Source organism: Mastigoproctus giganteus, chromosome 3 (assembly GCF_048544385.1).
Source record: "Mastigoproctus giganteus isolate SK-2022 chromosome 3, ASM4854438v1, whole genome shotgun sequence".
In the NCBI taxonomy this organism is placed as follows: Eukaryota; Metazoa; Arthropoda; class Arachnida; order Uropygi; family Thelyphonidae; genus Mastigoproctus; species Mastigoproctus giganteus.
The window spans coordinates 2,253,721-2,271,590 of record NC_143577.1 but is presented as its reverse complement, the minus strand read 5'-3'; the positions used below and the strand labels follow the sequence as shown (position 1 = coordinate 2,271,590).

The 17,870-nt window shown below is 38.7% G+C and overlaps 1 protein-coding gene across 1 annotated transcript in view; it reads left to right on the top strand.

Moving 5' to 3' along the window:
• The first annotated feature begins 265 nt into the window (after positions 1–265).
• AspRS-m (aspartyl-tRNA synthetase, mitochondrial) overlaps positions 266–17,870 on the top strand; it is a 166,706-nt gene continuing 149,101 nt past the window's right edge. Inside the window, exons 1-3 of the mRNA XM_090369824.1 lie at positions 266–359; positions 4,769–4,932; positions 15,507–15,605. Coding sequence (XP_090225950.1) covers positions 266–359; positions 4,769–4,932; positions 15,507–15,605 — 357 coding nt within the window. The remainder of the gene's footprint in view (positions 360–4,768; positions 4,933–15,506; positions 15,606–17,870) is intronic.

Genomic DNA, 17,870 nt, shown 5'->3' with positions numbered 1-17,870 from the left:
ACAAACTGTTGTTTTAGCCCATCCATTAATGTTTTGTATTAATTCTCTGTATTTTAACTTTACTGAAGTTCATTTTTATTACTTTTATATTTATATGTTATTATTATATTTCAAACTGTCTTTCACAAATGTAAGGCTTTTTGCTGTTTTTTGTGATTAATAAAAAAAAAATATATATATAGAACTGCAAATTAAATTTTGCCAATATGTAATTTTTTTTCTACACCACCGTTCTGTTCTGAACACCAGAGGGCGCATTGTTGCAATGGCAGCGCTTCTGTGTCATAAGTGTTTAATGTTTGTGAAATGTGAAACGTTTAGTAGTGTGTTGATGGTTCTTTCTAGACGTGTATGTCAAAGTAAGCGTCGTAGACTTTTGTATTATACGAAACTGTAAAGCAAACATTTTTATATAAGCAAGTTATCATTAGCATTAGTAGAGGCATATGATACAAAAAAGCATCCCACCCCCAAATTTCTATTTCACCCATCCATTCATTCTAAAACCTGACCACTTCCGTGAATTTATTTAAGCTATCCACTTTGGCAACAACAGATGGAAGTTTTTTCCATCAATCAACAACCACTGGTTAAAGGCAAATATCCGCACATCCATTCTACAGCTGTCTTTCCTCAATTTGAATTTATTCCCACCCCATCAGGTGTGTAATCTGAGCAAGAGGAAGAATCCCATCAGCATTGAGCTTTCTCAAACCGCTGATCTCCACTATCCTGAGTGTAGTACTGCACAACTGGTGCATCACTCAGGTGTTGCTGCTACCCATATGCAGTACTTTGCATTTGTCAATGTTGACCTTTGGTTGCCCATCTGCCCAACTTTGCTAGATCCTGTTGCAATAGCATACTGCTATTACTGTCAGTAACAACCCTGCCAACCTTCGTATCATCTGCAAACTTGGACATCAGCCCGATATACCTTCATCATTATCATTGATAAATAAAGAAAACAACAATGGACCCAACACCGAACCCTGAGGGACCATAATAATAATATTAATCCATGAAGAGCAGTATCCATTGATTATCATTTTGTTTTCTCTCACTAAATTGCCAATGCGCCATTGAAAAATAAACCAAATCTCACTAAACCATACCTTTTTCCATAGCAGCAACTAGCCCTTAATGCCACGCTACTCCAATTTGTACAGTACTCTTCCATCTGGAACAGTATCAAAAGCTTTCCAGAAATCCAAGTATATGATATCAAAATTATTTTTTGCATCCAGTTCCTTTGTAACCACATCATAGTATCCAATCAAATTGGTCAGACAGGACTTCCCTTTAATAAGCCCATGCTGTGTCTGAATTATAGCTGCAGTTTCGTATAGGTAATCTTGTAATGCTTCTTTAATCAGTAGCTTCATTATTTTTCCTGGAACAGAAGTTAAGCTAATTGGTGTGTAATTAATCATGTCACCCTTAACCCCCCTCTCCCCCGTTGTGAATTGGGAATACATTTGCACATCTCTAATCCATGGGGACTTCCTCTGAATCCATGAATGCTTTCATAATCATGGCTAAGGGTTTGCTTACTTCCTTTGCTGTCTCCTTTAATAGAACTGGATAGATCCCATTAACCCCTGTTGCCTTTCTTATGTTTAACTTCAACAATTTCTCCTCCACTTGCTCTTAGTTATTATAGAATCATTTAGTTCTATATTAGAGTTTGATAAGCTTCTAGCCTCCACTTCCCTACAGAATTCCTCGTGTGAATGTAGATGCACTATACTCATTCAGTTTGTCAGCTACCAGATCAGGGCCATCAATATCAAGTGGACTAATCTGATTCATCCCCTCCTACAGTTTACATAAGTAAAGAAGTCTTTGCTGTTTTTCTTTTCATCCTTTGCCAAAGATTTCTTGTAATCTGCCTTTGCCTGCCTAACTTTCTTTGTCACATGATTATAGTCTAGTTTATATCCACCATAAATTTATATGCATCCCACACATTTTTTGTCCCTGCCACGAGCCTCATTAGTTCATCTAACATCCATTTAGGCATAAATCTTCAATGGTAATTGGTATGAATTAATTGGTTATTGGGAATACATTTGCACATCTCTAATCCATGGGAATAGAATTAATTAATGAATGGCAGTTTCCAAGATTAAATCCTTGAATGCTTTCCATCTAAAAACTGTCTGAGACCACTGTAGTCACCTTTGTGAAAGCAAAAACCCTTCCGTTTACCTCTGATGGTAGTTACATCTTTAAGTAAATTCCACATGGGTACACTGTGATCACTGCCACCTAGTAATTCATTTATCTGCAGATTCTTAATGAATGAATAATGACTGCTGATACTTCTTCTGGTTGTGTCCCAAACATGCTGCTGTAGAAAAAAATGAAAACAATCATTCAATGAATCCACAAAAGTCTTGCTAGTGTGCGAGTGGCCAACCAAAAAAATAAATTGCATGATTCATAAATTATGTAAATAAAGTATAATGCATTTTAACCTTTGCTTATGATGCATGTAGTAGTAGTAGTGGCATGTGATGCAAGAAAGCAAGTGTATCAGCTTATGCAGCATCAGCCAAAAAAAAAAAAAAAAAAAATCACACCATTCCCTCCAAATGCCTGTCCAGTTCCTCCTTAAATTTATTCAACCTATCAACTTCCACAACGACAGATGGAAGTTTGTTCCAGCAATTTACCACCCGCTGGCTAAAGGCAAATTTGCGCACATCTATTCTACATCTGTCTTTTCTTAATTTGAATTTATGCCCCCTTAGGTTCATAATCTGAACAAGTGGAAGGATCCCATCAGAATTCAGCGTGCTCAACCCATTCAAGGCCTTATACACCTCAATCAGATCACCGCGCAGGTGCCTAGTCTCCAGCCACTGCAATTTGCAGAACTTAAGCCTTTCTTGATAAGAGGATCCCTTCATTCCCCTCACCAATCTTGTTGCCCTTCTCTGTACACACTCAAGTAAATCTACATTCTTCCTAAAATGAGGCCTCCAGACCTGTACGCAGTACTCAAGGTGTGGCCTGACCATTGCCTTATACAGAGGGATAATCACCTCCTTTTCCCTGCTAGCAAAATTCCTATATATCATTGACAAAACCCCATGACCTGCCCTGGCAGCCTGTCAGCATTGCTCAGAAGACTTCATATCTGACTGCACAATTACTCCCAGGTCTTTTTCATTTTCTACCACATTAAGTGTAGTACCACACAGTTGGTACGTTTCTCTGGGGTTACTTCTACCCATATGCAGTACTTTGCATTTGTCAAGGTTAAACTTCAGTTGCCACTTCTTAACCCATCAGCCCAAATTATCTAGATCCTGTTGCAGTAGCACACTGCCATTACTGTCATTAACAACCCTGCCAACCTTTGTATCATCTGCAAACTTCGACATTAAGCCTGATATACCTTCATCAATATCATTGATAAATATACAAAACAACAGTGGACCCAACACCGAACCCTGTGGGACTCCACTAATAACATTAGTCCACGAAGAGTAGCTTCCATTGATTACCACCCTCTGTCTTCTCTCACTTAACCATACTTTTATCCATTGTAGCAACTTACCCTTAATACCATTCTGCTCTAATTGTACAATAGTCTTTCATGCGCAACAGTGTCAAAAGCTTTCCTGATATCCAAATATATGATATCAAAATTATTTTTTGCATCCAGTTCCTTTGTAACCACATCATAATATCCTATCATTGTCAGACAAGACGTTCCCTTAACAAACCCATGCTGTGTCTGAATTATTGCTGCATCTTGTCTAGATGATCCTGAAATGCGTCTTTAACCAGTAAATAAACTTTAACAATTCAGTCAGTGCCTAAATGCCTACAAAAAAGTCAATTACAAAGCTGAAGAGCATCCATAATGTAGTAGAAAACTGAAATCATTACTTCTAATAGGATTGGTTACAAAAGTGTGCTTGTACACACACACACACACACAAACAAAGCAAAAACCAGGTCACACCTCATCCAAATACCTGGCAAATGTGAAGGGCATTTTCCCTTGTATGCCTAAATGCTATTGCTGTTGATGGGGTTTATGGTAGCAGAACAATATATACACTGTATTTCTGTTCCTAAGTGTAGAAAAAGCATTTATTGCAGAAATGAGAAAAGCTGTACAGCAACTGTTTACAAATAGCCAAATAACTGAAAGGCTGCTAAAATGCAAAATCGTTGCTATCTGCCATAGTGTACAGTCTTATGATGTTAGTGGTCTTGCATACACAGCATGGGTGTAATATATATCCCAGATTTCACATAACCCATGAAGGAAAAAGACCAGTGGTTTCAAGTCCAATGATCTTGTGGCCATAGCAAGGTGCCAGTATGTCTAATCTATTGCATTCAAAAATTTCTTCATGCTGTAAATGATCCTGTTGGGGCAGTGATTTTAAATTTCTTTTAAACTGGCGATCCTCTCAAACTTTGTTGTTTTCATTTTTGCATTGTCTTGTCAGAATAACAGAAAAGACTGCTAACTTCCTAGATATAGTCGAAATAGTTGTTATAGTCTACCTTATTGGATGGCTCACAGGCCCTTTATCATACTTATCTGTCTTATACTCCTGCTCCAAGCATTACAGGTTAATCTGGCTAAGGACTTTGCTTACCACTCTATATAACTATTATGCTGTTTGTTTTACTTCATATATTATGAAGATTGAATAAAATTTTGATGATGTTTTTTGTTTTAACTGATCAGTTATGAATATGTATATCAGTATAAATTTGTATATTTTAAATTTTCCAGATATAAATAGCTTCACTTGGAGAACTCACACATGTGGAGAACTACGAAAAGAACATGTTGGTCAGCAGGTGACAATGTGTGGCTGGTTGCAATTCCATCGGATGAAAAAATTTTTCACTTTGAGGGATGGCTATGGCATTACACAATTTCTGATTCCTGAAAAAGTAGATAAATGAGTCCCCTCCCTGATAAGTTATTCATATTGCATTATTTGATTAATCAATACATGCATATTTCAAGTAATATTTTATTATTGCACTGGTATTGATATTTCCGATAAGTTTTTAAAACTATTTACAGACAAGTTGTTATAAGTTGTAGGAACTGTACCACTGCATAACCTATTAATAGGTTGTAGTGATACAGTTGCAAACCTGTATGATAGAATATCAAAAAATCAGTTGTTTTGAAATGTTTTGTTACTGTAATAAGACCATTTATTTATACAAGTAATAACATAATGTACAATATTAATTGAAGGTTGTTTTATGTAATTAATATTAGTATTAGCTGGATGGTGCAAGGAAGCTCCAGTCTTTTACTGCACCAGCCAAAAAGTAAAAAACAAATAAAATGAATAAATAAAAAAAACTACTTGCATTTCCTTCCTCACATAAATAACTGTGTAGCTGACCTTCAAATTTCCCCAGACTATGGGCGCCTCCGTAGCCAGGTGGGCAGGAGCAGCAGTGCATAGCACATGCTTCTTGATTAGACCGGGGTTCGAGCCCGAGAGCCACCAAATACGGAGGATGCGGAAAGGTCAGGGAATGACCACTAAATATCCCCGGAGCAATATGGCCTTAGTTGCTAATGCTCCTAAAAACCAAATAACAACAACATCCCCAGGCTATGAGTTTTAATTACCCAAGGAGGTAACTTATTTCAGTAATTTATATCTTGTTGGCTAAAAGAAAACTTCTTGCAACCAAGTTTATAAGTGTGGTTCTGAAATCATTTATAACAGTGAAAATTTTTTCTTTCATTCATTTCATTAATTTACAGACCTCATTTAAGTCCCTTCTAAAGGTTGCCTAATTATCAAAGCTCCATAGTATATATGGTCTTTCTTCATATGGGCACCCCTTTGCAGATGTCATCAAGTGGGTTGTCAGTCTTTGGAAACTTTCAAGAAGCTTGATTTTACATATTAGTTAGAATGAAATAACTTTTCTTTTCTTTTTTTCTGCGCTATAAATATTTTATTTTTTATTTTATTAGCCAGCATATGCAACTTCTCCAAATTTTGTTTTTGTATCAAAGCTTACTTTATGAAATTCATTAACACATTCGCTGTCTGAATGCAAATTTGCATCTAAACAAACTGCAGTTTTGTGCCTCAATGAACATATTTGTCCATTGAATTGCAGTCAGTAAATGAGTGCTGCAAAAGGAAAAGCACACGAAACGAACAACTGAGTGACATTGGCACACCGATTAAACCATGGGCATTGCAGCTGGGATTTTGCTTAGCACTAATCTTACTGTCTAAAGAGTGCTATAAAAGCTTGTTCACAATTTCGTGTGTTCTTTGCTTATGTTGAAGTTCTTTTGTCTAGTTTAGTATTATTTCTTTGCTTGTGTTTAAATTATTTTATCTAGTTTAGTGTTTTCCACAAGAAGAAAGGGTAAAATTTTCTGAAGATTATGCTTGCTGAATTTTAATTCTTTCGTTTGTGAAAAGCGAAACGTCATCTTTAGTGTGTATGTGCTTACTGATGAAATTTTGTTTAAAAAGTGTTTTCCTATAAAATTTTACCTTAAAGAGTTATGGTGGATCCACAATCTGAGACATCAGAACTGAAAAGGTACAGGAATGTTGAAGCTGATGACATTGAATCAACTGTTTATAATAATAATAATAATAAGATTCTTTGGCGCCTCCGTAGCCAGGTGGGAAGGAGCAGCAGTGCGTAGCACACGCTTCTTGATTAGACCGGGGTTCGAGCCCGTCACCACCAAATACGGAGGATGCGGAAAGGTCAGGGAGTGACCACCGCATATCCCGGAGCAATATGGCCTTAGTTGCTAATGCTCCTAAAAACCAAATAACAACAACAATAAGATTCTTTATTAACATAAATTTTATACAATAGTGATTCCTTACACAGAAAGCAAGAGGAATCTTACAATTCGTTGTTTATTCAAGTGATTTTGTTTTATAATAGAGAAAAAAAAAAAGAAATAAAATAATAATAAATAACTAAATAATAATTAGATAAAAACAAAGATAATAATCAAAATGTAAAAATGAAGTAGTAATTACAACAAAAAAGACTACAAGTTGAGCAGAACATGAAATGACATTGGCTATCTAAGATCGGCACTTACATAAATGTCCTTTACAAACAGCAAGGTAGGACAAGATGCCATCACGATATGCCTTATTTATAGTCCACAGGTTGATGTCGACGTTGAGCGAGTTGAGAGTGTCCAGAGTCACATTTGGGAAGTTTCTCTTGAAATTCTGTAACCGCTGGAGCCTTGAGCACAAGGAGGAGGTACTACGGAGATGTCTGCCTGACAAACGCCAACCAACCGTGTTCCAGATGTTGATGTGATCCTGCTTAGCTGAGCACAGATGAAGGAATGACTTTATTTTTAGCACGTGGGGACTGTGGGCGTGTATTGTAGGTTGGAGCAGAGTGCAGATTTAGATGTCGTGTAGATCTGGTGTGATCACAAGTTGGCCCACTTCAGCACCCAGAATTCGAGGACCCACAGTTTCCTGAGGCTGGTGGGTGGTGCCGCCGACCAAACTTCCGCGGCATAGGAGAGCACACTACGGAAGTAAGTTGCAAGGTATTTCTTAATTATTTGCTTATTCTGCGTTTTGCACAGATCAATTTTCATTCCCCAGAACACTCTCAGGGCTTTGGAATACTGAGCTTGGATTTGTTTTTTGTAGGTGAGGTTTGCATCAAGGATTACTCCTAGGAATTTGACACTGTCTGTGGGAGTCAGAACATTTCCTGCCAATTCCAGACGTAAAGAAGATGCAGCATCAGCAGAAGTCATCCGACTTGACGTAAAGATGATATAATTTGACTTCTCTGTATGGACTGACAGGCCAAAAAATTTGGCATACTTACAGAAAGTATTTAGGTAGCTGTTTACAGCTTCAGAGGAGGTTTGTCTTTCTTGTGAGTCACCAACATGGCATTTACATGGCAAGTGGCATTCAATATCATCAGCATACGATAGGAAAGCTAGAATTTGATCCATTAGTGGAACGAATATTTCTGCAAATAGCAATTGAGAGAGAACAACATTGTTTTTTTTTTTTTTTTTTTGTTTGGTAGTTGTTGGCGCATCGGCTTCTGTGGCCATAGTGCACCTCCCAAGGTTTTTGCAGTACTTTGATCCAAGCCCGAGGCGGGAATCGAACCCGCGACCTTTGGGTTGCCAGGCAGGCACTTTACCCACCTGGCTAGCCCGGTCGGCTAACAACATTGTGGAATCCCTACTTTGATGCTTTAAGAGACTGTAATGCCATTGCCTGTGAAGTGAAGCATTCTCCTAGATATCAGATTATTGAGAATCTTGAGCATATTTCTGGATATCCCATAGAATCTTTCAAGTAAGGCAAGAAGGGGCATTATTTGTACTGAGTCAAAAGCAGATTTCATGTCCACAAAAATGGTGTGAAGATCTTCTTTGTCATTCCAGGCGTGAAGTATTTTTTGTGATAAGGACTGTAGGCCGGTTACAGTAGATCTATTAGGCATGGCATAATGGGTATGTTCGGGCCTATGTGCAAAGATTGTGAGTGCTACATCATTATAGATGCACTTCTCGAGGCATTCTGGATAAGTGGATGTCTTAATCGGGGGAGTGAACTCCTTTGACAAATTGTTACGCTGCCACCTCGTCTCCCAATTCTATTAGCAGCCAGCATGTGATAGCCAAGATTTGAGGTGAAGGTAGCAATTTCCATTTCATCTCTGAGCCAGGTTTCAATCAGAATGACGAAGTCGTACTCTGCGCAGGCCTACTTGATTTGCAGGAAAGCAAATCAAGTAGGCCATCTAGTTTGTTTTTGACACGCCTGATGTTTTGTAGGAAACATCGAATATTTATTTCGACAGAAGGTTGTACTATGATGAGATTACTCTCGGAACAGTATTTGTTTTTCATATAATGATCTGAAATCTCGTCTTGGGATCGATGTCGCGTTCGATATGTCCTGTTGCTGGATATTCTAACTGGAATGTGACTGGTCTGATGTTCGCTCGTCATCTCCACGCTAGACATCCACAAATTGCACCCACTCTTGGATATAATTTGGGAGACTCCACTAGAGAGGACAGGTAGCTATGCTGGCGTAGTTATGCATCGTTGTGGAATGGGGTTCGGGCTTGATAAGTTCTTGGCCTTTAGTCTCCTATAGTATGGCATTACCAACAGACCTCTGGGCCAGTATTCGGTAATTGGGCCCATCATTCTGATTCCTGAAGGAAGCATAAGACTGATGCTTGGTATTGATTTTGAAAGTCTTTTTTTTTTTTTTTTTTTATGTGAACCCCAAACACAAGAGGTATTAGAACCTATAGTACTTAGTACCGTGCTTGGGTTGGAGGTTGAGAAGATGAAAGAAGATATTTGCTGACATTGGACTTGAACTTCTGTAGATTGTAATTTTCAGGAAATACGTATGAAGGAAGGTTGTTCCAGAAAACGGCAGTTGAATGAATAAATGAGGAAGATGAAAAGTTGGTTCTGTGGGTTTGAAGTTGGACAGTAAATGGATGTTGGCTGGTGGCGGCACGTGTTCGGACTGTTTTGAAAGAGAGAGCGGGAATTATAGAAGCTAATTCAGAAGAACAGTTCCCATGGAAGTATCTGTAGAAGAGGCATGCAGCAGAAACAGTGCGTCTATGAGACAGCGAGTGGAGAGACTCTGTTAGAGATGAATCATTAATTAACCTAACTGCCCTCTTCTGAATGGAATCAAGAAGCCTGAGAGAGGTTTTGGGGGCACCACCCCAGATGTGGGAACAATATTCCATGGCAGGGCGGATTTGCGATTTATACAGAGTGAGCAGCTGTTTGGAAGAAAAGTAACGCCGAGAGCGAAAGAGAAAACCAAGTTTTTTAGAGGCAGAGGAAGCAATATTTGTAATGTGCTTGTGCCAAGAGAGATTAGAAGTCAGGGTAATCCCCAAAAGAGATATATCCTTTTGCCTAGAAATTGGACTGTCACTAAAGATAAGCATAGGAGCAGAAGAATCCTTTTTGCGAGATATAAGACAAGACTGAGTTTTAGAAGGGTTGAAATCAACTAAGTTGACTTTGCCCCACTGGAGAAATACCTGAAGATCGGCATTTAAGGAATTGGTAGCAGATTTTCGAGAAGTTGAAGCTGATTGAGCAGGACAAGGTTTCTCAAAATGGAAAGTTGAATGCAGTGTGCTATCATCGGCAAAACTATGGATAGGATTTCCAGTCAATGGAAGAAGGTCATTGATATACAAGAGGAAAAGAGTGGGGGAAAGAACTGAACCTTGGGGGACACCGGCATTAGTGGAGAAGTTAGAAGACCGAGAGCCATCAACCATCACCCTCAGTGAGCGATCAGAGAGAAAACTGGATAACCAATTACTAAAAACAGTTGGCAAACCATAAGATGGAAGCTTGTTTAGAAGACCTTTATGCCAAACACGATCAAAAGCCTTTGAGATGTCAAGAGCAACTACTTGTGTTTCACCGAACCTTTCCATTGAATTAGTCCATAAATGGGTAACATAAGCCAGAATATCACCAGTGGATCGACACTGACGGAATCCATACTGGTGATCGTTGATCAGACGGAAGGTTTCAAGGTAGTTTAAGAGTTGGCGGTTAATTGATTTCTCCATTACTTTAGAAAGAGTAGAAGTAATTGCAATGGGACGATAATTGGATGGGAGGGATTTGTCACCCTTTTTAGGAACTGGCTGGATATGAGCAAATTTCCAGGCAGAAGGAAAAACACCTTTAGAATAAGAAAGTGAAAAAAGGCGGCAAAGAATAGGAGTAAGTTCGGGAGCACAGGTTTTGAGAACAAGTGGAGAAATACCCTCAGGACCTGGAGCTTTCTTAGCATAGAGATTCATCAAAATCCTTCTGATATCCTTTTGACGGAAGACCACAGGAGGCATTGAATGGAGTGTGTTGGGAATGGTGGGAGGTGTTTTACCAAGATCATTAATACATGAGCTGGAAGAAAAATGGGATGCTAGCAGGTCAGCTTTATCCTTGGCTGAAGTGACAACAGAACCATCTGGTTTGGACAGAGGTGGGAGCAGAGATGGGCAAAAGTTGCGGCCAATAGCTTTGGCAAGAGACCAGAATGCTCGGCTACCATTAGGGCAAGAAGCAAGTTTTCTACTCTTAGCCTGTTCAAACTCTAGTTTGGATTGATTAATAACTGCTTTACAATTGTTGCGTGCTTTGGTGTAGGCAGAAAATGAAACTGAAGAATTAGAAACAAGCCAATTACGATATGCAACATTCTTCTCTTGGACAGCCTTAGCACATTTATTGGAAAACCAAGGTTTAGATAAAGGACGAGATTTTAAAGTGGAGTGTGGGATAAAGGATTCCATTCCTGCAAGAATAATTTCACTGACACGATCTGAGCAAACGTTGACATCAGAACTTTTGAAACAGTAATCCGACCAAGGAAAAGAAGTCTCGCAGGTCATCCCATTTTGCATTCTTGTAATGCCAAACAACACGAGGTTTGGAATAGCCATGAGATAAAGGTTCCATTGGAGAAGAGACAATCACCAAGTTGTGATCTGAAGTGCCTAAAGGAGCTCTCACTTCGACCGTGTACTTAGAAGGGTTGTTTGTGAGAAAAAGATCAAGCGTATTGGCTGTATGATTAGGATTGTCCGGTATTCTTGTAGGTAAATGAACAATCTGTGCTAGGTCATTAGTAATTGCAAAAGCCTCAGCATCTCGACCTGCTGGGTCGGTGTGACTAGAAAACGGAAGCCAGCTGGGGTTGTGAACATTAAAATCACCAAGGAAAATTACCTCACTGTTAGGAGAGTTGGACTGGAGAAAGTCAAGTTGCAACGAGAGGAAGTCAAAGAGCTCCAAGTGATTAGTCGAGTTGGGAGAACGGTAGAGACAACAGATGAATTTGACACAATGAGGTAGAGAGATTTTAAGCCAGAGAAGATCAAAGAGAGGAGATTCCAAATTGCCAAGTCTCTGACAGGGAATATCAGAACGGACATATGCACAAGTACCACCTTTGAGGCGAAAGGAATCATACAGCGAATAATTTGGGCACCTGAGATGAGCAGTAGTTGAATCAACCGATAACTGAGATTCTGTCAGAAAAAGTACATGAGGTTTGGCAGACTGCAAGTGGAAATGGACATCGTTGAGATTAGAATTGAGACCACGTATATTTGTGAAATGAATTAGGAAGTCCTTGGGAGGTTTAGATCTTTTCGCAGATAAGCTTGCTCTATTAGTTTGACAATTCATGGTGTATTCAATAGTAAGAAAAAGTGGGTGGGACATGCTGTATGAAGTAATGAAATTTTTGGATATGGCGTACATGTGGTAAGAATATACCCAGATCCTTGACATAACGTGGCCTCGACAATGCTCCCCGCATACACACTACTCGGACTCCCTCCAGTCACTATCTGGCAGAGTAGAGGTAGCAAGATTATACACTAGCTGATCCGGAAGCCTCCTAGAGAGTTACCAATAGGTCCGGTCCGGTGTACTAACTAGCGGCCGGCCTGCGAAAACCGTTTTAGAGCTGTACCCTCGAAATGTAAGGAATATTGGATCTCGCCACGACGTTCATCATAACCTCAAAAGTCATCAATCATACTGCATGATGGAAGAGATAGGGAAGGGTTGACCGGAACTTAGCTCTAGAGACTAAACATGGGTTCCACCACTTCAAGCCTCCAATAAGCAAAGTGGTGGTATTTCACCGGTTGATGAGAGTCATCTTCCACCTAGTACTGCCTGGTAACATAGAGGGGCAGCGTTCCTCCATGTGGTGTGGGCGCCACACCTCGACCCCTGCTTACGTTGGTTCACACCTGGGTGGTCACCCACCATGTACTTGTGCATGGAGGTTATACCCAGGATTACTAACAGTCCCACCATCGTGAAGGTGCAAGCAGAGGATTTGGCTGTCACAGACCGTCCGGACTTCGCCGAAATTGGGTCCACTTGACTTGAGTGTCACCCGAATATCAGTTCCATCAGCGTTTTAGACTCCCAGGTAGCAAGTACAGCTTGTCTGGCATATCTGAGAGAATGTCTGTGACAACCTCAAGGACCGGATATGCCTAGTTCCTTCAATAGTGCCTCAGTTTCTTCAACTGTTGTCAACGGATCCAGCTTGCTAATGAAGATATTTGTGTGAGTATTGCTGGTCGCTTGGCGATCTTGTATTCTGAAGCTAGTATTAACTACTCCCGTGCCAATCAAGGTGGTCTTGCTGTTTCTGGAATGCCATTGGTGTGGGGATGCTTGCGTTGGTTGAGGTCTGGGCATCTGGTCTTGCTGTGCTCCATTCGTGTCTGCAATGTCAGAGTTCCGTTTCATAGATTTTAGCATGCCACTATAGGCGCTGTCTTTAGAGAGAGCAACTATATCCGTATCTGGTAGTAGCGATGACTCAGTATGTCATCTGATACTGAAATAGAATTCTGTTCAAGTGATGCGGATTCTGAATATTGTTCACATGCATCTATTGATGTTAAAACCCTACAAACAACAGATGGTGTGGCGCCTCCGTAGCCAGGTGGAAAGGAGCAGCAGTGCGTAGCACATGCTTCTTGATTAGACCGGGGTTCGAGCCCGTCACCACCAAATACGGAGGATGCGGAAAGGTCAGAGAATGACCACCGCATATCCCGGAGCAATATGGCTTTAGTTGCTAATGCTCCTAAAAACCAAATAACAAACAAACAAACAAACAACAACAGATGGTGTCATTACTTGGAGTGATGATTCTTCTCAGATGAAATCCATTGCCTTGGGATGCCCCACAGAAGCATCCCAAGTTACAAATAAAGGACCCTTGCAAATATAAATGGCAGCAAACATGTTAATAGTGTAGTAAAGCACACTCCATTTTCAACCTTAATAAATTTTCTTCATTTAAAACATGTCTGGTTAAGTGCACAATGATTTTTTCTTAAAGTACATGCAGTTAGTCCTCTATCCTGCCTTTATTATCAATCTGTGATTATCACTCGAGACAAATAAGCAAAAAAACTTCTTACCTCTGTTTCTTATCTCTTCTTATCTTCAGACTGCCAAGGTCCTTAAGCATAATTTCCTCATTCAAGAAGAATTGGATACTTTCTATATGAATATAAACAGTAATAAAAGTCTATAGAATGCCTTTAAATGTCATTATTACTATTTTATTCTAACTGATCTAAATTGCTACCTTGAAAACTTTTTGAGAATTGTTCATTTACTTTGCAAAATTGCCTCTATTAGAATTATTAATTGCCTTAAGAAAAAAATACTGTATTTTAACTTTAAACAACAAAATCACTTTACAAAAAAGCCAGTGTTGGAAACTACTTTCATGTTAATTCAGCTTTATTGGCAAGCTTCTTTTTACATTCAACATATGGAACATTCTCATTTCTTAGGGCATGCAGTGTTTTATAACAGATAGTGATGACTTGCATAAACAACGAAATGTATGATTTGCTGGATGTCTGGAGGAGATTAAGTGCAATTTTCGCTAAATGATGGAATAGGTAACTTCTGCATATAATGCAAAAGTTGCCTATTCCATCACACGGCATCAATACCTGGATCATGCAAAGAAATCCACAATGTCCCTTTCAGTAGGAGACAATTCATGGAAGCCTTGGACACCATCTGGAAAATATGGCAGAATTGATGCTCACAAATAATGGATATGATGGGGACTTGAGGCAAGTCATGTGGTCTGATGAGTCCCTGTTGATGCTTTTCAACACCAGTGGGTGCATATATGGAGGAAACTACATGAGGCATCTGTTGTAATGGTTTGGGGCATAATATATCGCTTCTTGATTAGACCAGGGTTCGAACCTGTCACCACCAAATACAGAGGATGCGGAAAGGTCAGGGAATGACCACCGCATATTCCCGGAGCAATATGGCCTTAGTTGCTAATGCTCCTAAAAACCAAAGAACAGAACAGCATAATATACAACCATCTATATGTAATGTTTTGGAGCATATTTTGTTGACATACCCTCTGTTTCGTTATCACACTGGCGGACACTGTGTGAATGCCAGAGCATATCGGAATATTGTTGTGGGTCAGTTACCAAGCATACCCTATGGATAAGAGTACTTTCAAGGTGACAGTGCAACCATTCATTATGACAAATGTGTGAAAGAGTGGTTTGAGGAACATGAGGAAAACTTCAAGCATCTTTCCAATCTCTGGATTTCAATCCCACTGAGAATCTGAGGGATGAACTTGAAAGATTTTCTTTAGCATAATCATCTGTTTGTGTCAGTCCATAAATTGAAGGCAGTTTTGTTACATTTATGGTAAAATAACATCATTGTCAACTCTCTACCATGCTATATTGTGTTGGAGCAGTGATTTTGGAACAGCAGGTCTAATGCTATTAGCTCATGGTCCTAATAAAGTGACCAGATAATGTATAATATGCTATATTAAAACTGCTAATATATAATAATATCAAACTTCTTCTTTGCTATATATATATATATATATATCCTTTTTCAGGGCACCGCCTATGACAGCATTTTAGAATCAATATCTCTAGAGTCTGTGATTCAAGTAAATGGTACTGTTGTACAAAGGCCACCAGGACAGGAAAATAAGGTTAGCCCTTTGTGAATACATTGAGAAATTGTTATTGAGAGAGAGAGAGAGAGAGAGAGAGAGAGAGAGAAAAAGAGAGAGAGAGAGAGAGAGAGAGAGAGAGAGAGAGAGGTGTAACATGTGGCAACTGCTGTACTTATTTTTCTCCAGCTTAATTTTTTTTTGGTGTTACTCTAGTCGATGTTTTTACTTTTCAGCTGTATCATTAATGTAAGCACTAAAACACAGTATAGATTTAATATAAATTCTTATTTAAGCTGAACTAAAATTACCTTTCAGTGTTAAAACTCTGTCAGCTTCTGAAATATTAAGCTAAATAGTTGTTTTTTTTAATAATGTAACTTGATATAAAGTCTTGACTGTTTTAGACAACCTCTTGAATAATAAACAAATGTTTTCAACTTATTAGAAAACAGCAGCTTGATTTTTCTAAAATATATATTATATGTGATAACCGATAACTGTTATTAGTTTATAAATGATAAAGTAAGCCATTCCTTTGAATGTATTTTAAGACATTAAAGGTTGCCTAATATGGAGAAAGAACTGCATGACTGGCTATATTTCAGTCCTCACTTGTATGTGCATTTAAGTCAACCATTCATTCTCCTATCAGATTTTGCCATTCATTTAACTATAAGAGATAGCCTTAGATGCTGATGCACCATAAAACCCCTAAACAACACAAACCTATCAAATTAATTAAAGAAAAAAGTATTTCTTGCTTTCTTCACAATAAACTTTAAATCTTAATATAAAGAGCTTAGAAGTTTTATGCTTAGCAATAGCTGTTGCTGTTCTAGCTTATACACCAACATTAGACATTTTCTATATAATAGAATGTAGAAACATTTATACATAATGGTATTGATCTCTCATATGCAGTAGCTTGACAGTTGCAACAAGTTGTGTTAGCATTGCATTTCTACAAACAAACAGTTATTTCCCTGTTGAGAAATATGAGGGATGATCCAGAAACAGGTAGAAATGGGCACAGCAAGAAAGAGATGTTCACGATAGAAAGTGTCATTTCATTGAAAGGAGTAACAGTAAGTGCAGCAGCAGTTCGAGAAAGCTGCATATATGTTCATGTGAAATGTGATATCAGTACATGTCTGACAACAAAGAATTATGGACAAACATTGAAAGGAAAGACAGTGTTACATGTTAACTGCTTCATTCTAAATTGAGGAATGCTGTTCATCAAAAGAAATGAAGATTGCTGCGAAAGTGTGTTATCTTTCTCCATTATAATTCCACTCTGCAAACAAAAATATAGGTGATGATATAAGCAAGAGGCTTTGGCTCATGCATGTTGTACTTCAAACTTCAAACTGCTACCACAAAACATCTGTAAGGGAAGAATTTGTAACTGATAAAAGATGTAGTTCAGCAGGTATGGCTTGGTTGCATAGTAGTTATAGTTGATGACACCATTATCAGAGAAACAGGAAATATACAAGGTGTGGCAATAAAGTTTCTGATCTGTTGTAATAAAAAGAAAAAGTGAAGAGCTCAAAACAGTTTTATTTTTATTCAAAGTAATCACCACCTGTTTGAATGCACTTATTACACCATTCTGAAAAAAGCAGTGAAGGCATCCAAAGAGATGATGTTTAGTTCAATGGTTACATTTTTATTTATGTCCTCAACATCCTGAAATCTCTTTCCTTTGCGGGCAGTTCTCATCCTGGGAAAAAGGAAGAAGTCTGCTGGCACTAGAATAGGAGATTGGGGTGGATGGTTGAGCTGTACAGTGCCATGTTTCATCTTCACAATAAGTGCAGAATAGGTGTGGCATTGTTAGTATTAGTACAGCCATATCGTTCAAGGAAGTCACAGACTTTTGCTGCACTGGCCAAAAAAAAGTAGATAAGAAAATACAAATTATGCAGCAAGAACCAGGTGCCCAGAATTGCAGCTTCACCCTGGAAAATGCACTTCAATAGTCTTTGAAGCTCTAGACATCAGTAAGTGAAACTTTTTGGGTCTTGGTGATGATTTTGAAGTCCACTGAATGCTCCGACACTTCATCTCTGGGTTGTTCTGAAACACCCAACACTTATCTCCAGTGACAGTACAGTCGAGGAAATCAGGATTGACTTGCCAAGTCTGATTCAAAAGTTTTGAAAAAAAGGAAAATTTATGAACTCAAGAAAAAGAACTTCTGAATCACAAACTTATGGTGAAAGCAATCCTTAATGGCCAAGCAAGCTGATAATTCTAGAAATGTTATCCTCACTCTTGCAAAAAATCTCTTCATGT